This window comes from Tachysurus fulvidraco, chromosome 25, assembly GCF_022655615.1.
Source record: "Tachysurus fulvidraco isolate hzauxx_2018 chromosome 25, HZAU_PFXX_2.0, whole genome shotgun sequence".
In the NCBI taxonomy this organism is placed as follows: Eukaryota; Metazoa; Chordata; class Actinopteri; order Siluriformes; family Bagridae; genus Tachysurus; species Tachysurus fulvidraco.
The window spans coordinates 2461869-2484684 of NC_062542.1; the positions used below are offsets into that span (position 1 = coordinate 2461869).

At 40.6% G+C, this 22816-nt stretch overlaps 1 protein-coding gene across 1 annotated transcript in view; it reads right to left on the reverse strand.

Annotated features, from left to right (window-relative positions):
* The window catches only part of csmd3a (CUB and Sushi multiple domains 3a), a 252962-nt gene that overhangs the window by 112811 nt on the left and 117335 nt on the right, over positions 1-22816 (reverse strand). The window contains exons 24-30 of the mRNA XM_047808368.1: positions 20789-20915; positions 19849-20051; positions 18268-18459; positions 17038-17176; positions 15558-15745; positions 10658-10852; positions 3334-3450 (exon numbers count right to left, since the gene is read on the reverse strand). Coding sequence (XP_047664324.1) covers positions 3334-3450; positions 10658-10852; positions 15558-15745; positions 17038-17176; positions 18268-18459; positions 19849-20051; positions 20789-20915 — 1161 coding nt within the window. The remainder of the gene's footprint in view (positions 1-3333; positions 3451-10657; positions 10853-15557; positions 15746-17037; positions 17177-18267; positions 18460-19848; positions 20052-20788; positions 20916-22816) is intronic.

Below are 22816 nucleotides of genomic sequence, written 5' to 3' on the forward strand. Positions count from 1 at the left end.
CGTGGATTTAATAAACAACCTGAACACGTTAGTCACGTGGATCTAATAAACAACCTGAACACGTTAGTTAGGTGGATCTAATAAACAACCTTAACATGTTAGTCAGGTGGATCTAATAAACAACCTGAACACGTTAGTCACGTGGATCTAATAAACAACCTGAACACGCTAGTCACGTGGATCTAATAAACAACCTGAACACGCTAGTCACGTGGATCTAATAAACAACCTGAACACGTTAGTTAGGTGGATCTAATAAACAACCTTAACATGTTAGTCACGTCATGCTAGTCACGTGGATCTAATAAACAACCTGACCACAACCCTATCATGCTAGTCCATTACAAACACCAGAGAGTGTGATTATAAATGATTATAAACATTAGAGTGTGATTATAAATGATTATAAACACCAGAGTGTGATTATAAATGATTCTAATCACCAGTGAGTGTGATTATAAATGATTATAAACACCAGAGAGTGTGATTATAAATGATTATAAACACCAGTGAGTGTGATTATAAATGATTATAAACACCAGAGAGTGTGATTATAAACCCCAGAGTGTGTAATTATAAATGATTATAAACACCAGAGTGTGTAATTATAAATGATTATAAACACCAGAGAGTGTGATTATAAATGATTATAAACACCAGTGAGTGTGATTATAAATGATTATAAACACCAGAGAGTGTGATTATAACCGGGGTTGACGTGAGCTTTAGGAACCGCTCGCGAGGCTGAACAGTACGATCCTGAGATATAGAGTGTGGGATGGATTAAAGCAGCTTCCACACCTACACTACTGTATATACATGTATAATATATGAGAACTCGACAAAGCTTTGAGAAGAAAAATCTAAAGATCTCTTCACAACGCGTATCTTTTCCTCTGTTTAAAAGCTGCTCCACATTTGAAGCCCATCGATGTGCAATAATAACGTGACCTTCTGCGTGAACTCTTGTACTTTCACTCTTTCTAGTTCTATGTTTCCTGAATGCTTCTTCTACACTGTGCATTTTGTTTTGTTTTCTATTCCAATTGTCGAGTTGACATCGGAAATAAACACACCCGCTTTACCAATAAGAGTTTAGGAGGTTGATTGATTTTAATTTTTCTTGGGATGGTTTTGTTTCCCTTTTAAATATCACAACCGTCTGAGACGGATCATATATCGTATAAAGATTTCAATAAACACACAGAGATCGATTTTACTGTCAAGACCTAAAAGGACACCGGTGTTGATCTGCTCTTCTGTTTACTTTCCGGTCTCGATTTATAACTAGAGACTTTTCTAAAACCGGTCACCTTTCCTTAAACTGCAGCTAAGTTGCTAGCTGAAGAAGAAAGTTAGCCTGATCGGTGATTAAACTGAACTTTATATCACTTACAGTGTTTACTGTTCTGTTTAAGTTTGAGATGTCAGTCATGCTCTTTCCTGTGATTGGCAGATAGTTACCCCGACCCGCTAAACACCCAGATGTGCTGTTTTGCCTATATTCTGTTCACTACAGTGACGTTGAGCACATTAAGGTTTTACGCTTGTAATTTTAGACATATTCTGTCTTACTATCTCATTATTTAAGATACTATTTTATTAACTTTGATCATCATTTTTTGTTATCAAATTAAAAAAAATAATAAAATACTTGCTATGTAATATTAGTCAAAATAATAATAATAATAATAATAATAATAATAATAATAATAATAATAATAATAATAATAATAATCATAATAATAATCATAATAATAATAATAATAAACAAACAAATAAATAAATAAAAGCATCAGCAATTATTTCACCTTTCATTTACAATTTTTTTGGTCATCTCATTATTATCTCATATATTTTCATGTTCGATTTCTTTATTTCAGTTTTATAACAGGTAGATTTTTCTGTATTTTGTGAACAAATGAAGAAATATTTTGATGGACTATATTTTATTTTAACTTTGACCATAATTTTGTGTATTTATTATTTTAATTTTTTATTTTCTTAAAAAAAAAAATAAATATAATAATTTTTAAAATTATTATAATTTTAAAAATTATTATTTTTATTAACATAAAAAATAACTATTTTTTAAAAAATAATAAAATACTAATTAACTACTACTACTACTAATAATAATAATAATAGTTATTTTGGTCATTTTTTCTCATATTTTCTCTTATGTCATTTTTTCATGTTCTATATTTTGTCGAATAAATGCAAGTATAAACTGTAATATAGAGTAATAACAACCCATCATCTCAGCTTACTAACTACATTTTGAACACGTGTCATTTTGGTCATTTATCTCATATTTTGATAGTGAAAACATACATCATATTGTTTTTTTTATTACTTTACATATTAAATATAACTACATTTTACATCTTATATCTTAGTAACTCCTTATTTTGTCTACTAAAAAAACTCAACTTAGAACTCACTAATTCGACATAAGAACTTGAAGTGTTATCTCATATTTCGGACTTTACAGTTTGTATAACCGTGTAACCAATAACAATCCTAATAATGTATTATTTTGACAAACTCGTCTTTATTTTTACTCGATAGCTTTTATTTACTCTTTTAACGTAACATAGAATATTTATTTAATTCAAATTTAAATGATTACTGTAATTTGAACTCAAGCTCCTTTATCTGAGATACTATCTCGTAATTCATCTTAATAATTTCTTCATTTGAAATTTCATCTCGATTTCAACATAATAACTTATCTTGTCATTTCGGCTTACCCTTTAACCTTTGACCCGTCTCACATGCCATTTCCCAAGCCATGATCCTCAACGTTTTCTTCCACAACTTGCATTTCAGGGCTTCTGTAATAAGCTGTAACAATTTCCTATCAAATTTGTAGCAGTCTAAAAGCTTTTCTATTTGTTTTAGCTTTTGTATTCTTTTTTTAGCATGAACCTAAACTCAAGAAGCAGCAGAGAAGCCACATGAAAAGAACATTACATTTAAGGATCGATCCATTACACGATTCCTGATCTGAAGAACCCACTGGTTCTGACTCGCTGCCTCCTTTTGCCTCCTTTTTTTTTTTTTTTTTACTTTGGCATCATCAAACGAACAAAAAAGCAAACAAACGGCTGCCGAAGATTTTCAATTATGTGTTTGCTCTTTGTCTTTTTTTATTGAACTTCACAAAGACGCTTGACTCGGTCCCTGTAAATGTGAGTCCTTAGAGTGTGAAATAAAAAGAGTATTATGGTGTCTGCTCGCTGGAGTGATGGAGGTTTGAGCGTCTGCTACGTTTTTTGCTTATTCGCTTATTACACGGCGATGAAACAATAACACAGCAAAGACTCTTACCGAACTCGCCTGGCACAGAGATCTCGTAGAGGCATGTCTGGCCCTTGGTGTAGTTCCGAGGGTAGTTGGGTGACAGCACGGTGCCCTCTGACCCCGTTGACCTGCTCCCACAGGGAGCTGTGAAAGGAGAAATTTTATAAAACAATATTTTATAATCGAATCTTAACATGTAGTATGATCACAAGCGTATATATATATATATATATATATATATATATATATATATATATATATATATATATATATATATATATATGTACATTAATATATCAAAATTAATGTATATATTAAGTCATTTTATATCACTGATTACTTGATATCCTGTAAAACAAGTAATAATTAACATATCTAGGAAATGGAAACCACCAAATTGGAAACCAATGGGAAGTTGTGACATGACGTGATGTGACGTGACGTGATATACGGCTAAGTACGGTGACCCATACTCAGAATTTGTTCTCTGCATTTAACCCATCCAAAGTGCACACACACACACAGCAGTGAACTCAAATACACACACACCATGAACACACACCCGGAGCAGTGGGCAGCCATTTATGCTGCGGTGCCCGGGGAGCAGTTGGGGGCGTTCGGTGCCTTGCTCAAGGACACCTCAGTCGTGGAATTGCCCGTCCGAGACTCGAACCCGCAACCTTAAGGTTAGGAGTCAAACTCTCTAACCATTAGGCCACGACTTCCCCAAGTCGCTTCATTTCCTCTTACAGAACATTTTGTTGTGTTTTTCTTCTTCTTATACCACAGAAATTTGCCCAATCAGATTTAAGAATTTAGTAGGTATAAAATTTTAATATTTATAGTAAATATAACCAAATGACATATGGTTATTACACTCTATTTTCATTTGAGTAAAATATATAAAAAGCCAAAGTAAACACCGATAGAGAAACACGCTATATGACACAGAGGATAGTATAAAGTGTTACTCAGTGACAGATGTCTAGCGGAAGTTCAAACTTCAGCTATGTTTTACACGAGGCATAAATAAATGAGACACAGCTCTGTGACAGCTCCTAAAAGCCAGCGTGGTCATTAATCACTGGAGGCCACACGGTCCAGCTCGACTTGTTTGTGAGAGGAACTGAATTATGGCAGGCCTTGTTAACAGCGTACAGTCGTACATCAGCTGTCTATCTGCAACCGCCGACTACAGACACGTCGTCGTGATCATATCAGACCGACGGCTCGAAGATAACCGCTAAAACAACATTAATACTGCAGACGTTACATATCTGCTGCGGTCGATTAGCAAACGGAGGATCAGGACCGGATGCTGTAACAGAAAAGGAACTGAAAATCTTTCCAGAAGTCGACTAACAAAAGGACAAACCCGGTTTTAGCAAGAACACAGTATTTGAGTTTCAGATTGCTAATTTCACTGAACGACTTCAGAAATTAAATCCCAGAGTATTTAGAGCAAGATTTAATAAGACAGTTATTAATGATGACAATTAATGATGGTGTTTACTGAACATTCATGGAAAGACTCCCCAGTGTCAGATTATTAACACTAATAGTTAACGAGTACACTTATTCCCATCGTTAGGTAAGGAGTTTATGGTTTGTTTGAACGTTTATGGTGGAAATCCATCCATCCATCCATCCATCCATCCATCCATCCATCCATCCATCCATCCATCCATCCATCCATCCAGCTTCTGTACCTTTTATGCTACACATGGTCTTGTAAAGCCTGAAATCTATCCCATCGAATATATGGGAACAAGTTTGGGGACTCCACATAAAGCCTGACACATGTCACAGCGCACACACATATACACACACACACACACACACACACACACACACACACACACACACACACACACACACACATTGTACACTAAAGACATTTAAGAGATGCCAATCAGCCCACAGCGCACCTGGAGAACCTAGAGGAAACCACCACACACACACAAACTACACACACACACACAGTAATCAAACCCCCAACCCAGGATGTGTGAGGTGAATAAGCCACAATGGATCTCTTCATAGTGCATCGACATGCTTCAATTCTTCGTCATTAACTTTTTTTTTTTTTTAAATCGGCCCATAAGAGAAAGTAACAGTAGAAATTCCACAAGATTCCACTCTATTGCTCTGTGCACTTCATCGATCACTTCGGGTTTAAGGCTGAAACCTGATTGGCTCTCCACAGTTCCTTATAAATGCACATGGGGGAATTTATGATGACGTGACCTTGAATTCGCTCATTGCGTAATTTGGAAGACTTTAACGAAACCTTACTACTCCACATTTTCCTCTAGCTGTAGACATGTTGAGAGCTGAGAGACGTTACCTAAAGCCGCACCAATACCGCGCATGCGCAAAATATCATGATATCGGGCCGGGTTTAGGTGACGTCTGGAGCTGAGCGGCTGCAAGCGGCAGTGGTGTTGTAGCTTTGGTGGAGAGAGAAGGTGTGTATCGCTCTTCTCTCTGTTCACCGGCACTTTGTCATGTTTAACAGTGCTTGGTGTACGTGTATATTGTGTTTGCTCAAATTTAACCCACAAATTAGCAAAAATGAGCACGAAACAGACGTCGTTAGAAAGTTAGAAACTCTTCCGGTCTTCTGGATTAAAGTCATGGCGGAATACCCTGAGATTCTCACCACAGCACTTAAATCCCTATCGCCATTTCCGACATGCTATCTGTGTGAAGAGGGGTTTTCTGCAGTGATGGCACCCGAAACACTACAACGGAATAAACTGGACATAAGCGACACACTTCGGGTGTCATCGTCTCCTATTACCCCAGATGGAACCGTCTCATTGCAAAGAAACAAGCTCAGGGTTCTCATTGATTTAGCGTTGTAGTGAGTTAAAAAGGCAAGTTTAAATACAATTAAATTAAAATTTTTAATTTTCATTTAATTGTATAGCCGCCACCCAACAACAGGCCACGGTAAAATGATCAAACAGTGACCGGTCCACGGCGAAAAAAAGGTTGGGGACCGCTGGTCTAAATGGATGGTTGTTTCAGTTAATCACATGAGCAAAGCCAAGTGAAGGGAGTTGAAGCTGAAGCTGTTTATCACCGGGTAGGAGTGTGAGAATTTAATAAATCATCACTAATATATGGTGCTCTCCAAAACCCTGATGAGGTTCTATCATATTCAAGGAAGGCTGGAAGAAGCCTGATTGCAAAAAGGACATTATGCCGACGTCGTCCTAATTAACACGGGATTGTGTCATGATGTAAACCGAACCTGTTGTGTCAAAGTGTTTGTGAGGATTCTGCTGTGTATATAATCCAGCAGGTTGTTGTGAAATATCCATCACTGGCTGTTCGACGAAGAGCAAGAAATCCGGCTTAAGAGATCGTGAGAAAACCAATACGACCAATATGCGGTTTTGTTAAATGCGACTAATACGATAACCAGATATTACATATTTAGTAAGATCTGTAGGATCTATTAAAACAATATAAAGTGAGCCGCAGGACTGAACATTACTGTAACATTGCAGGAGGGAAAAATACATTAAGGTGGATATTATAATAGGTTGAGTAAATGCTTTCATTTAATGACGTAAATCTATCTATCTATCTATCTATCTATCTATCTATCTATCTATCTATCTATCTATCTATCTATCTATCTATCTATCTATCTGTCTGTCTGTCTGTCTGTCTGTCTGTCTTTCTGTCTGTCTGTCTGTCTGTCTGTCTGTCTGTCTATGGAGACATTTACAAAATCCATGGACATTTCTCTGGCATGTTTGCTCTTTTACAATCTTCTTACGCTCTTATCAGGATGGAGACAAAGAACATATTGACTATTACTTTTCCATGAGGAATTAGAATATGGGGGGGGGGGGGGGGGGCACGGTGGCTTAGTGGTTAGCATGTTTGCCTCACACCTCCAGGGTTGGGGATTCGATTCCCGCCTCCGCCTTGAGTGTGTGGAGTTTGCATGTTCTCCCCATGCCTCGGCGGTTTCCTCCTGGTACTACGGTTTCCTCCCCCGGTCCAAAGACATGCATGGTAGGTTGATTGGCATCTCTGGAAAATTGTCCGTAGTGTGTGAGTATGTGAGTGAATGAGAGTGTGTGTGCCCTGTGATGGGTTGGCACTCCGTCCAGGGTGTATCCTGCCTCGATGCCTGATGACGCCTGAGATAGGCACAGGCTCCCTGTGACCTGAGAAGTTCGGATAAGCGGTAGAAGATGAATGAACTAGAATATCGAACAGAATAGAAGCCTTAATTTTTGTCACATGTTTAGTTACTCCACAGTGAAATTTTTTACATATCCCAAATTTGGAGGTTGGGGTCAGAGCGAGTGAGGGCTTTGCTCAAGAGCCCGACCGGGGCAGCTTGACAGTGCCACCGATCCACCGATCCACACCCCAGAGTCTTAGTCACTTGAGCTAACTGCTAACTACTACAACTGAAATCATTGACAGTTTTTAACAGTGAGAAGTAGCTATGATGTCCTGGATTTCTTTTCAAAGAAAAGATTCAGATATCAGGACCAGGTTAGTTAATAATTAAGCAACCAGATAAACGACTTCGGGTTCTTTCTAATAAAAGACAACAACCGCTGCCCATTCGCAAAAATAACTCCTTTATCAAACAAATTGAGATCTCTCCATAGAGATGTACACGCATGCTCATTGCTATGTTTGATTGCTATGATTTATAACATCCTCCAAACCAACCTCACCGTCCCCGCCATGAGTAAACACTTTATTTAATTATTTCTTACATTTTTCCTTTAAAACAAGCAGAAACCCAGACGTAAGGATGGATGTTGCTTTTTACGCTTGTATATCGTCCCTTCCCCGTACTGCAGTGCTTCAGGCCAGTAAGTAAAATACAAAAAAAACAAAAACAAACAAACAAAAAAAAACAGCTGTATGAGTAATAAGACGAAGAGCCGAATCTGGAGGCACTTCACACCCACTGGGTTCGTTCAACAAGAGGTGGGAGAATGTAAACAGAGCGTGTTTGTCCTTCGTGGTTATACAGAACACTGCGCAGATGTTACAGGCTCTCACCTGGGACCGGCACATACACACGACTACATTCATTATTAATCAGGCCTCTAGTGTTGAGAGGATTGGATTCTGTAATGAAATATGTGCAGTGACTGCAAGGGGGTATGTTCTTTTTTTTAAAAAATGACGTTCGAATAATAATAAACGGTGTGAGGTGAATGACTGCAATGTAAATATCGAGATACACACAGGAACGTAACATAGAACAGATTGGGGTTATGGATGTACACAAAAATACAGACTTACTGTAAGATCAAAAGATACAGCGATACACAGGGAAGGATACACGTGTACGGATGCTTTCGGGCGTTTTTCCGGCTTTGGCCTTCAGGAAAATCATGACTTGAGTGGAATCAGTAAGCGTTGGTGGAAGGTTTAACAGATTTTAAGAGTATTTTATCTTTTTTCTAGCTTTTCTGAAGCACCGTCACTTCTAAAATAAAGCTAAAATTAATTTTAGCCATTATTCTATCTCTCTCATTTAATTTGAGTTTGTCTCATACCTGGATGACAAGTCAAAAAATATTAGTACTAACTAGAATGTGGCACAATCTCGCACTCGGTTGCTAGGGTGAAATTTTAGGAATTCAAGTCTACTTTTTTGGCCCCTTTTTCGTCCGCTGTGCGAACATCGTTGGTTGAATCACTTATAAAAGTCATAGCACACCTCTCCTCAATGAGCCGGTCGATTTGACACCTCATTCATGGGTCTAGGACAAAAACTGCGGGACAAGTTACGTGCCGATTTTTTGTCCGGAAGAAGAATATCTCAGTATGCAAGATAACAAGAATGTTGCTTTGCAAGCACCATTAATAAAGCTGATTATTTAAACCCAATGAACATAAGGATTAGTTCAGCTGGATGGGTGTCTTGTAGAAAACATGCAATAACTGATGTTTATTACAGTAGCTGTTGATTCGTGAAGGAATATTAAAAGAACTCCGACTCGGTCGTGTGCCATCATCCATGTATGCTTTAGATTTTGTGGATTCATAATTTGTCTGGGTCAGAAAGGTCGATACCCACAATACACCGCTGCAGAGCCTCTTTGTATTAAACCGGTGTGTTCAGGAATGAATCCGAGTATTCCTTCAGAGACTGATGAAAATAGTGAGTGGTGGAGATGCGCTGGTGCCATGCCGAGTTTCATATTTTTTCCTCCCTCTAAAAAACCCATTTAAAGCCCTGATGGGCTTGTTAGTGAGCTGGCGAGTTGAATCAGGTGTGTTGGAGCAGGGAAAATACTAATGGGCACGAGGTGGGGGGTCTGCAGTGTTGGAATTGTAAGTCGTTATGATTTGCTATGACAAATTTCACTGTATACATAATTTCATCAATAACACACTGAGATTTTTAAAGATTTTAAAAGCAGCAGGACTTAGAATTCCGCTTGCCTTCTGATGGGAATTTGGTACTAGCATTTAACCTCTTGAAAAAAGACCTCTGTGAAAATTAGTCGACCCTGCGGGAAATCCTGGAACATATGGTACCTAGAAACGGTCAAATTTTATTGACTTAGATACATGCTAAGTTTAGAAAACTAGATATGCTAAAAAATACTGCACGGTGATAAACATATTAGTTTTTTATGTTAAGCCTGTTTGGATTTTTCAACCAAATGCTCGGTCTTGAGATACTGCATCAGTGAGAGTCTTGAATGGATGAACGGGTGAATGAATGAATGAATGAATGTGTGGAAGGATGGATTGATGGATAGATAGATGGATGGAGGGATGGATGGATGGATTGTGGTGGATATTTCTAATTTAAAGATCATAAGGCTTTGTCCTTCTATGCTTGCACCCTGTGTGCATCATGACCAGAGACTGACATCGTCATCAGTAGGTTTTGTTAAGATTATTACAAGGGCAGTAGGGACTGGGGACGAGTTGTCCATAAACAATGTCCTATAAGTCCTCTAGAAGCGGTAATTTTGAGCCAATGATCGATGATGTTTTGCTCCCGTGCCTACCGGTGTTATACTTTATTCTTTAAATCTCTCTAACCTCGGAACTTCCACAACGGGATGAACGGATGAACAACTCAACGAGTGTTAGAGGCATAAATAAGCCATAAAAAAGAAACCAAAAAACTAGAGTACTAATTTGTGTATGTGATGGTATAACTTTATGTGCATTGAGAGTCATTAACAAAGAATGGTATTTTTCTATTCTGTTAATCATGCCAAAAGTATAAAGCAAATTGAAGGCAGATTGATTTTAGTTCATATTTTTAGAAAAGCGCTAAATTAATTTTGCAATGAAGTGTAGGTGGATGTTTGAGGGGAAACTTCATCATTACCTTGACAGCTGGGCAGGGCTCTGTTCCACTCTGGTCGGTTGGTGTTGCCCATCACGCAGGTGAGAGTGGAGTAGCCTTGTAGTTGGTAACCTGGCTCACAGTGGAAGGTCAAACTGGAGCCCAGTTTATAGTCACTGCCCAGTCGAGTCCCGTTCATCACAGTGCCTGGGTCAAAACATGCCTCCCTCAGCTTAGCTAGTGGGTAGATAGCAAAAAAAAAAGAAAAGAAAGAAGAAAAAAAAAGAAATTTTTAGTTTTTAATATCTTTGGCATCGTCCTGACAACTTTCCTCTGCTGGAAAAACCAAAGTTGCTGACCCTGGTGACTCCCACAATGGTTAAATAACCATCAAAAAAATTACTCGGTGATAAATAACCATGCCATTTATTATTAGCACTTAATCATCTACTAACTGTATCCTAGAGCTGTAATGCCAACAAAAAGGAACAGCGAGATATAGACCACATAAAGAGGCGATCAAAACCCAAGCAAATACATGTGGCCTGGGGGCGGAGCCAGGACCAAGTGCCTGTGGCTGGAGGGTAATGAGCGCCGCAATCAATCTCAGCCAGCCGCTCGTTAGAGGAAGAATAAAGGAGCTGCTCGCCAGAAGAGAGAAGAAAGAAAACGCTAGAGAATCTGTGTTTGCATGCAACAGTGCAGTAATTGCCTTTTCTCTCCATGTCCCATAAGATTCCCTCGATGAAATTCACACTCCGAGTCATCGATGCAAACCCGCAGCACCACTAGATTCACACAGGAGCTAGGTCTGGTTTTATATACGAAAAATAAACATACAGGAAGGTGGGATATCCAAAAGGGAGGTTGTTTAGCGGAGATACGGAGTAAATGGAGTTAAAACAGTCTGAGTAAACAAATTCAGCTTGTAAAAGCATGTTATTCCTGTAATTCTTAACATACTGGATAGGAAGTAAGTTAATAAACAGAATATTGAAAAATCCATTACACTCCTGTCACGTGTCACGCATTCAGAGTGACAGTCACGCATGTCGGTCTTTTGTCACACTCTCCCGTCAAATTTTTTTTTGACTATTTATCATATATTTAATATGCCTGGAGTTCTTAGTCGAGCCTGACACTTATCAGCCAATCAAAAAAAGAGACTACACAATAGCCAATCAGAAAGTAGCACTATTGTATATGCGTAAGATTTAACGCAACAAACAATGAAAAAAAAAAAACATATTCATTAGAGAGGGTATTTTCGATGGCCGGGTTGAACAAAACCTCAACAGGAAACAGCTTGTCTCTGGACGGGACATTGTCCTCAATCATGTCCCTAAAAATGTCTGGGCTTGAGCTGAACTGTTTTATATGGGAGCAACATTACACATGATAAAGGGGTCCAAAAAGGCGACAAACACAATAAACATCACCAGTCATAATCTCTCTCTCTCTCACTCTCTCTCTTTCTCTCTCTCTCTTTTTCTCTCTCTCTCACGCTTGCCTGTCTTCAAAACTCGAGAGCCCTGTTCATATTTCTGGTGAAATCTACATTCTAAAGACACTAAAGGTGTACTCTGAAGGGCAACACCCTAGCAACAAGGAAATTATCAACAAGCAAAGTTTAACCCATAAAACAGAAAGTACGTGATTAGACGCAGCCAACAAACACATCCAAACCAGGTACAGGAAGTCTGATCTAGTATCTAGTGATATTAAAATGCCCCAGACAGCAGGTATTTGTTTCAGACCAGTGTTCAGCATCATAAACAGTAGGCTATCTTTATTTGCCCACTTTCCAGAGCTAAAAGCAACGGGTAAATCCTCTATGACAAAAATTACAATCAAAATGCACCTCCTAGTTTCTTACCCGTTTGGAGTCCCTCAGCATTCATTCATTCATTCATTTTCTACCGCTTATCCGAACTTCTCGGGTCACGGGGAGCCTGTGTCTATCTCAGGCATCATCGAGGCAGGATACACCCTGGATGGAGTGCCAACCCATCACAGGGCACACACACACACTCTCATTCACTCACACACTCACACACTACGGACAATTTTCCAGAGATGCCAATCAACCTACATGCATGTCTTTGGACCGGGGGAGGAAACCGGAGTACCCGGAGGAAACCCCCGAGGCACGGGGAGAACATGCAAACTCCACACACACAAGGCGGAGGCGGGAATCGAACCCCCAACCCTGGAGGTGTGAGGCGAACGTGCTAACCACTAAGCCACCGTGCCCCCCTCACTCAGCATAACTTTGGTAAAACAAATATCAAAGATGAAGGGTACAGAATTCTGTAACCACCAAAGCTGATGGATGCACAGTAAAGATCTAATGCTCCCAAAAAGCCACTCCATGACCAGCATGTGATTGATCTGTAGGTTGGTGTTCAGCCAACCGACCATTAAACAAATGTCATTTTTACATAAACATTTAAGGGTTGATCAACAAAACAAATCATATCCTCCATATACCTCCTTCGATCCTATACCACACTTATATCAAGGAAAAAGTTGATAAAAGTCGACCTTAGCAAGTCCAAGCAACTTCTAGGCCCCTGACCAGAAATACAGCTGAATAAGGACCTCTGCAAAATTTAAGCGAGGCGCTCAGCAGGCTGTCAAAGGCTGAAATGTGTCTCACATAATAAAAGTATATCTTGCAAAAAATGCAGTGCCTTCTGTAACAGGCCTTCACTCTGTGAAAGGAAAGGAGCAGGTTGTGAAGGGCCGCAGCCAAAAAATATGGCAGAAGTGAAGTACTTTTTACAGCTCTTGAATTATTATGGACATTTCATGCCAAACTAAGTCCTGGCTCTATGCCCTGGTGAGGAAAAATTCAGTGTGGCGATAGAGCCAGAAACATTTGAAAGCCTTATCTTGAGAAAAAAGAAGCTCTTTCAATCACAGGTAATATGATGGTGATATTACTTGACGTCTGTTCTTACGGCGTTGGCAGACAAAGTGCCAGTTGGTAGAACTGGAAAGTCAGCTGTACAGTTTCTCTTGCTCTCTGAAGAACACTTGCGTCTCGGAAAACGAGGCTGGTGTCGCTGGAAGAAATGTTCCTTTTTGCTACAAACACAAATTGTTCACGTTTGGAAACCTAAAAATCTAAATAACCTTGTTTTATTATAGGACATGTGCCAACCCGAAGGTCATTCACAGGCTGGTCACGAAGAGCTTTTTGTTGACTGTCTGCTGCAGTGAAGTAGGTCCAGATTTTTTCACAGATTGCAACCCATATGAAGCTGAAACAGTCACATGATTTGTCAATCTGTACTCGAACAGGAAATGTCGTAGCTTGAACTCTGCCGCATGTCGTCTCGTTTTACTTTTTAACTCATGCTGCTACAGTATAAGTGTTTCCCAGAAGCTTGAAACAAAGCTCAGTTCTCCAAAAAGGGAGTGATTTTCTTTATCTCCTCTACATGCGAGACAAATAACCAGGGCAACCAAAAGAGACGAATGAATGGTATTGCAGGATATTTACGATAGTGATTGAGGACTCCTTGAGAAACACTGCCCTACCTTTATTTATTTATTTTTTTCTAAAGAGATTTTTGGATAAAGGGACCAGAATTGGGTGTAATGTCAGAGAATTTTTAGTCTAAGATCTGATGAAAAAAACTTCATAAATGTATCGTACGTCAGCAGGGGATTGCGTTCAAGGTACATGTTTTTGAAGGGTTGGATAAAAGTGAAGAACTCAGCGGAGGTCTACATGGACCACATACACATACAGTAAGAAACTCTACACAGACATTAACCCAGACTCAAGATCAAACTAGAGTGGCGGAGTGAATCCAACCGATTGAAGTAGACCCTTTTTGTCCAATGCAATGTCCAATGTCCTTATATAAAGTGCAGTACAAACAAAGTGGACATGCACTTGACAAGAAAAAAATTTCCAAACTTGTTCAAGTACAAAAAAATATCGGTCGGAGTCTAACGGTCTCGACTTACGTCAGAGATCTGAACGCCACAAAAGCCCTCCATGACCAGCAAGTGACTGATGTTCCAGGGTGGACAGTCCATAAGGGTACACAGAAGGTCATCTTGAAATGTGCAAATCATAATGCATCAACAAGAGACAGCCTTTTAAACAAATGATCCTCAACCTCTCATAAAGGTACTATAAAGGTACAGACCCTGTCATGCTGGTTCGGCAATAAAGCCATTAATAAGATCAACACTGCTGAGACTTGAACAAATATCTCAAAACTTTTCTCGAGCAGCAAAGCCTCAGAAAGCTCCAGAGGCACTATTACAGCATGCAGCAGAGAACCAGAGCAATAGCAAGTAAACAATTGGTAAGGACTTGAACATCACACAAAAGGGGATTATTATCTCTTTTGGGTTGTATTGCTTTAGAAATTACAGAGAACAATTATGTTTTACATGATTTACATTTAGACAACTGAGCGGTCGCAGGTTAAGGGCCTTGCTCAAGGGCTCAGAAACAGCAGCTTGGTAGGATTTCAAATCATGACCTTCTGACCATTGGTCCAAAGCCTTAACCACTGAGTTACCACTTCCTCTACCACAGCCAATTCCAATTAAATGCTTTGCTAAATAGGTTAGGCAGCACAAGGAGGCAATATAGTATAGTATATACAGTAGTAGTCAAGGGAAGCTAAACTCAATATCATTCTTAAGTTCTTCAAGTCTTTGCCTTGACATTATTTTCAATTGCCTAAAGCATAACCAAGCCGCCTACCAGCAGGTTTTAGGAGATGCAAATATAACAGAGAACCTGGAGGACACGTGGACCAATCGGAACACTCTGAGCACCACACTGTAACCGGGGATCAAGATCAAACTGGAGACCCCCGAGCTGTGATATTCAGTGCTACACCTATGCACCACCCTGTGCACCAACAGTTTTATACAGTATTGTTGGGTACTGCATAACACACTTACTTACCCTTGTACTCCAAATGAAAGCCGGTATAGCTCACTGAACCGTCACTGCGGAAGGCTATGTGCATGATGTTCGAGCTGCTCTCTATCTTCTCCGGCAGCTTGCTGTCTTGAAACGTCCCAATCAGATGGCTGTTGGTGTGCGGTCCATCATAAATGTACAGAAAGTCGTAATTGGGCTCGATGCTGAAGCTGAAACCGAAAGCAAACATTCAAGTGTCTGAGTTTTTGATAGCCATAACAAACAGATTTGAGTTGTGGAGGTGAAGACTTTTTGAACCACATTTGTCATAGGGCTAAAAGTAAATTGATAAATTGTTGTAGGTGAAACAAATTGTTTTCTTTAGTAATAATATTTATTAATAACCTTGCCACCAAAATAAAAGTGTGTTAGTACGGTTTCCGGCTACCACGAGCCACCAAAACAGTGTCATCCACATTGTGTAGAGTCTCTGGAATGGATGTATTTATAGAAAATTACCTCAAGCGGTGGTTTAACGATGTCACCGTCTAAAATATCACTCGAAAATCTACCACAGGTTTTCGTTCGATATGGTTTACATTATTATCACCAGACCATTCAGTCAGAACTTCCTGCCTAACTATAGCCTATACACAGGGGTGGGCTCCTCCTGGAAGGAACCCCTTCTGTTGGGATAAACGAGATCATTCAAGAAACTTTGTATTGATTTGCAGTGATGCTACAAGTGTAGACAAACAGGGCAGTAATAAAAAAAATATATTGTAATATACTGTATATATTGCAGGCTGAGGCAGATTTGTCATTACCTGAAAAAAAAAAACAGAGAAAAGAGGATGGCTCCACAAACCTAAGTGTAATCCACACTAGCAGACACTAGCTGAGTAATTTCAGGTCCTTTGAAGAAGCGGCTCTTTCAGCGTGCTTCACGGATGGAAAAATGGCATTAGTGAAAACTGCGGATGAAACTGCCCCAAATGGCAAAAATGATATTCTGTGAAATGGAGATAAAATGCTCCACTTTACCCTCATTTTTAAACCATAGGCGAATTAAGATAAAAAAAAAAACGATTCTTACTAAAACACACCTTTTAATTAATGAGGATGTACCATAAATTCCTATCTTCTCGCAAAGAACGCAGAAGAAGGATATATTTACAGGGACAGAGTCCTGAATTAACGTAATTAAGTTTTGTAAATTTCTCAAAAAGATTCATGCCGGAGAAAAAACGCTACTGTATGTCAGGTCACATTTACAGCATTTAGCAGACGCTCTCATCCGGAGCGACTTACATTTTTTATCTCATTTTTATACAACAGAGCAATTGAGGGTTAAGGGCCTTGCGCAGGGGCCTAGCAGTGGCAGATTGGTGGACGTAGGAATCGAACTCACGGCCTTCCGATTGGTAGCCCGACACCTTAACCACTAGGCTACCACATCCCAGTTTAAGTATCGAATTTCTATTGATCGGTCAACTAAAAAACACGACTGGAAAGTGCTTACCTGATGAATGCGAGTGAGATGACGTAATCAGGGTGCACGGTGATGAACCAATCACAGTCCTTGCTGTGAGGGTAGGGGTGAGGAAAGTTTGGAGAAAGAATGAATCCAGACGAGCCTGTGATGTTTCCTCCGCAAGGAGCTGAAAGACAAGGGATATATACAGTAATTCATTCATTCATTCATTCATTTTCTACCGCTTATCCGAACTTCTCGGGTCACGGGGAGCCTGTGCCTATCTCAGGCGTCATCGGGCATCTAGGCAGGATACACCCTGGAAGGAGTGCCAACCCATCACAGGGCACACACACATTCTCATTCACTCACACATTCACACACTACGGACCATTTTCCAGAGATGCAAATCAACCTACCATGCATGTCTTTGGACCAGGGGAGGAAACCGGAGTACCCGGAGGAAACCCCCGAGGCACGGGGAGAACATGCAAACTCCACACACACGAGGTGGAGGCGGGAATCGAACCCCCAACCCTGGAGGTGTGAGGCAAACGTGCTAACCACTAAGCCACCGTGCCCCCCTTATTAGCTAAATGTTAGCATGAATAACTGATAAAATGTGAATTAACATCCTTTAACGTCAGCGCTTCAACGGTTTCTATGAAACCCAAAAGTGGCGAGTAAGACCGGCGTGTGAAAATCTTTTATTAATAAATGAGGTGTTTGAATTGCATTGCGATCGACTGAATTGCAAAGTATCCTTGAAAGCCAGTAGGGGTTCATTTATTAGCCGTACTTCAATTATTACTTCCTAATTTATTTATCGGAGTAGAATCCAATTTAACACTTTGTTCCAGCATGCAAGAAAGTACATGTCAAATCAAATCGAATCAAAACACTGCCTTACTAAAGAAAAAAAGGACAACACATCCATCCATCACTCTGAATTTGGAAAATAAACTAACTTCAAGCACTTTTTTGACCAATAGCTTTGCAAACTGTGGCTGATTGCAGACTAGCAGCAATTTCGCAGTCATAGGACATGCCTCATATGCGCTGGCGTCTGAATGCTGACTGAGCACTCGATCAGATATTTCTGTCAAAATGATTTATTATTAACGACGTTTTCTCCCGTCTGAAAGGGCGAGATTTGTCTCTGGCTGGAGTTTATAGTTTTCCGCTGTGCCATGGCAGGTGTGAAATGCTTGAAATGAGGTGCAGCCAAAGTTCCCAAAGGGGTTTGAGGTGGAAGCGCTGCAAATTGAAAAATCTCACCGATGCAGGTAGGAGGGCTCGGTTGCCAGTAGTATCGGTTTTCCACCTGAATGCAGGTGATCCGAGACTCGCCCTGCAGTTCGTAGCCTGCATCACACACAAAGGTCATGGTGTCGCCCGGCTCTTTGCCCTCGCCGCTCCGTGTGCCGTTCATCGGGGTGCCTGGATCCCTGCAGGCCGTCGCTACCGAACCTGACAAATAAAACAAGCAGAATTGATGCGTATTTCAGGTTGCGTAATTCATGTTCAGTAATTTGTTCTTTGAGAAGTTTATCTAAGATGATTGCTCTTCATGATGTTGTGATGTTATAATTAAGTCTATTTTTTTATCTTCCTAAAAAAAATATTTAAGGCCATCCTTAAAAATATTCTTGTTTGCCGTAACACGACCGACCCTGTCAATTTAGGACCGACTCAATTTTTAAAAAATTTTTTTCGCTTTAAGTCCGACCGACTTGCCGGTTGTAAATTTGCTTTAAGACCGACATATTTTTTTTTACTCTTTAAACAACTAATACAAAATCAATAAATATTGTTAACGGGTTCGGGCACCATAATACATCTAAAAAATTCATTAAAACAGCTCGACAAAGCTTTAACTTGGCACAAAGTTCTGGAAAAACTGTGCCCAGCATCAAAATAAGGTAACCGGAGTACCTGGAGGAAACCTCTGAAGCACGGGGAGAACACGCAAACTCTGCACACACAAGGTGGAGGTGGGAATCGAACCCCCGACCCTGGAGGTGTGAGGCAAAAATGCTAACCACTAAGCCACCGCGCCCCCCTCCAGTGACATCACGATATGCTTAATTGTTTAAAGTCATACCTACGTAATCACCATCACCAAAATTGTACTTTTTTTTTACATTGAAACCTTAAAAAAAATATAGACCTACCTACTGACCCTTTTTTTCTTTTTTTTTTACTGTTACTGCAAACCAAAATATTTATAAGGATGGCTTAATTCAAATTATTTTATGGTTCCCTAATAGGGCCAAAAAGCATTGTTCTAGTATAACCATGAGCTCATTAATCAGAAAATGATGTCTCTTAAAAACAGAAGTCTAAACTTTTTTTTTAAAATCTAGACTGATGTCTAACACCCCTGAGTCAACTGCTTAGCATTTTATACCCAGTAAATGTGTAATATTCAGGCCAAGATCTACGGATACCGAAGTCTAAGCACTTTCTTACATGTATTCGAGTAAACGGCAGCCGGTTGCTATGACGATCGGCAATGCTAGACCCTAGGAATGCAATATATCGGATATTTATTTAATTTCCTGTAGATTTTATCAGATACACAGAATGTGGTAAGAGATTTAGAGATGTTTTTTTTTTGGTCTGTCCTGACTGAATAAACTGGGCCATTTCTATTTGCGTATCGATTTCCCCGCTTTTAGCCGCAGTGTGATTATCCTACTGGCTGATCCACAAAGCCCTGAAAATTAATCCAACATCAAAATCTATTATGTTTAGGTAGAACCGAGCTTGGCATACTGACATCTGTGTCAGGCTTGAAAACAAATTTATGAATACAAATTCATGAGCATGGATTTCTTTTAAATGCAAGTAGCTTACTGGAAAAGTCGATAGCAAAGCCAGACTTGCTGATATAGAAATCTGTCTCAAACTGAATAGTAACGACGTTGAGGGTGCTGTGGATCCCATCGGGCAATAGCGAACCGCTCACTTCCTTCAGGAGCATCTCGTTCTCAGGACGGCCGTCCCACACCTTCAGGATATCGTGAGACGCTTCCGTGTCAAAGGCTAGAAACTGGAGGCTGTAAAAAACATGAGAAGTGTTAATATGTACTTACCTCCAGTGGCAACTTTTACCACACGGCATATATTCATACATTCATTCATTTTCTACCGCTTATCTGAACTACCTTGGGTCACGGGGAGCCTGTGCCTATCTCAGGCGTCATCGGGCATTGAGGCAGGATACACCCTGGAGTGCCAACCCATCGCAGGGCACACACACACTCTCATTCACACACACACTCACACACTACGGACAATTTTTCAGAGATGCCAATCAACCTACCATGTATGTCTTTGGACCGGGGGAGGAAACCAGAGTACCCGGAGGAAACCCCCGAGGCACGGGGAGAACATGCAAACTCCACACTCTATTAGACCCAGTCAGACCGGCCAACTAATAGACATCCATCAAGTCTCTGGTCACCTGGATCATGCTGGGCATCCAGAGACCATTCAACAGTCTTGTTATGTGTTACTCTGTTGCTCTGAAGCTTTATCACAGAATATAATTAGCAGACATATTTTAACAATTAATTCTCTGTTCCTCCTCTGGGTCACTGCCGATCCCGTCTGCGAAACTATAATTAATTCCACTTTCTGCTTTAGAATTCCTTTTATTCAGTGGCCTACATCTTTTGATTTCGTAGCACCTCCTATTCCAAAGATCTAAACCTTGGTCAAATATAGGAAAGAATAAAAAAAAATAAGACCTCGATCTTTATAAGATCCGAATGAAGTGAAAAAGCTGAAGTACCTGACGGTATTGCCCGAGTCCACCTCGATGGTCCACATACAGCGGAGATTGTTGTCATAAGGGAACGGGTATCCCGGAGATAATATTCGCCCCGACGATTCACCTTTGAAACTTCCACCACACTCCGCTAAGATAGATAACAATAAATGGGTTATTACGCTGTCACCTCCTGCACATACCTTTCATCTATATAATGGCCTGTTCCCAGAAGACAAAGTGGCAGCCAGAGTACTGATATCTCTTCCAAATGAAAAATGTTACCATTTAAAGTCGTGTCATCTCATGTGGTCCTTGATTTTACAAAATTCTTTCATTGTTGGGTCAAAAAACGATGAATGCTGAAACACGGTGGTGGGAGCACAGGAACGGCTTAACAAGCTGATTCAATAACATTCATTCATTCATTCATTTTCTTCCGCTTATCCGAACTACCTCGGGTCACGGGGAGCCTGTGCCTATCTCAGGCGTCATCAAACATCGAGGCAGGATACACCCTGGACGGAGTGCCGACCCATCACAGGGCACACAGACACTCTCATTCACTCACACACTCACACACTACGGACAATTTTCCAGAGATGCCAATCAACCTACCATGCATGTCTTTGGACCGGGGGAGGAAACCGGAGTACCCGGAGGAAACCCCCGAGGCACGGGGAGAACATGCAAACTCCACACACACAAGGCGGAGGCGGGAATCGAACCCCCGACCCTGGAGGTGTGAGGCGAACGTGCTAACCGCTAAGCCACCATGCCCACCCCACCCTTGATTCAATAACAGTGCGTTTTTATTCAGAAATACTTTTTTTTAAATAATCAGAAATATACTAAAATATTAAAGTTTTTTATTTATTTATTTATTTATTTATTTATTTATTTATTTATTTATTTATTTATTTATTTTATTATCTGCTAAACACAGATTTCAAAGGCACATATGGAGCATGAGTGCTAACAGCAGCTAAGTTGTAATTGCATTACATGGAAGCTTCTTCGCAGATGACAGGAAGAAAAATTAGCTGAGTGAAAATGGGTAGAAATGCTTTAACCAGCTGTGCTGCGATGTTGACGCCGACGTGGTGTTACGGAAAAAAGAAACAGATTCTGGATGACTGAAGAAATTTTGAGACACTTTGCTGCTCTGGTTTGATGATTAAAGTAAAAAAAAAAAAAAAAGTCGCGGCCTAATGGTTAGAGAGTTTGACTCCTAACCCTAAGGTTGTGGGTTCGAGTCTCGGGCCGGCAATACCACGACTGAGGTGCCCTTGAGCAAGGCATCGAACCCCCCGTAACTGCTCCAAGGGGCACCGCAGCATAAATGGCTGCCCACTGCTCCGGGTGTGTGTTCACAGTGTGTGTGTGTGTGTTCACGGTGTGTGTGTGCACTTTGGATGGGTTAAATGCAGAGAACAAATTCTGAGTATGGGTCACCGTACTTAGCCGTATGTCACCTCACCTATGCAAGCTTTGGAGGTTGGGGTCAGAACACTGGGTCAGCCATGATACAGCACCGCTGGAGCAGTGAGAGTTAAGGGACTTGCTCAAGGGCCCAGTGGAGGCACTGGGGCTTGAACCCTGACTCTTTGATCAACAACCCAGAGCCTTAACAACTTGAGCTAGCAAGTTAGCAAAAATTGTCACAGGAAGAAGACTATACTGCTAGCGTCGTATACTGGTAGTGTCGAGTGAGGGTTCTACTAGCGTCGGGTGAGGGTTCTGCTAGCATCGGGTGAGGGTTCTGCTAGTGTTGAGTGAGGGTTCTGCTAGCGTCGGGTGAGGGTTCTGCTAGTGTTGAGTGAGGGTTCTGCTAGCGTCGGGTGAGGGTTCTGCTAGCGTCGGGTGAGGGTTCTGCTAGTGTTGAGTGAGGGTTCTGCTAGCGTCGGGTGAGGGTTCTGCTAGTGTTGAGTGAGGGTTCTGCTAGCGTCGGGTGAGGGTTCTGCTAGTGTTGAGTGAGGGTTCTGCTAGCGTCGGGTGAGGGTTCTGCTAGTGTTGAGTGAGGGTTCTGCTAGTGTTGATTGAGGGTTCTGC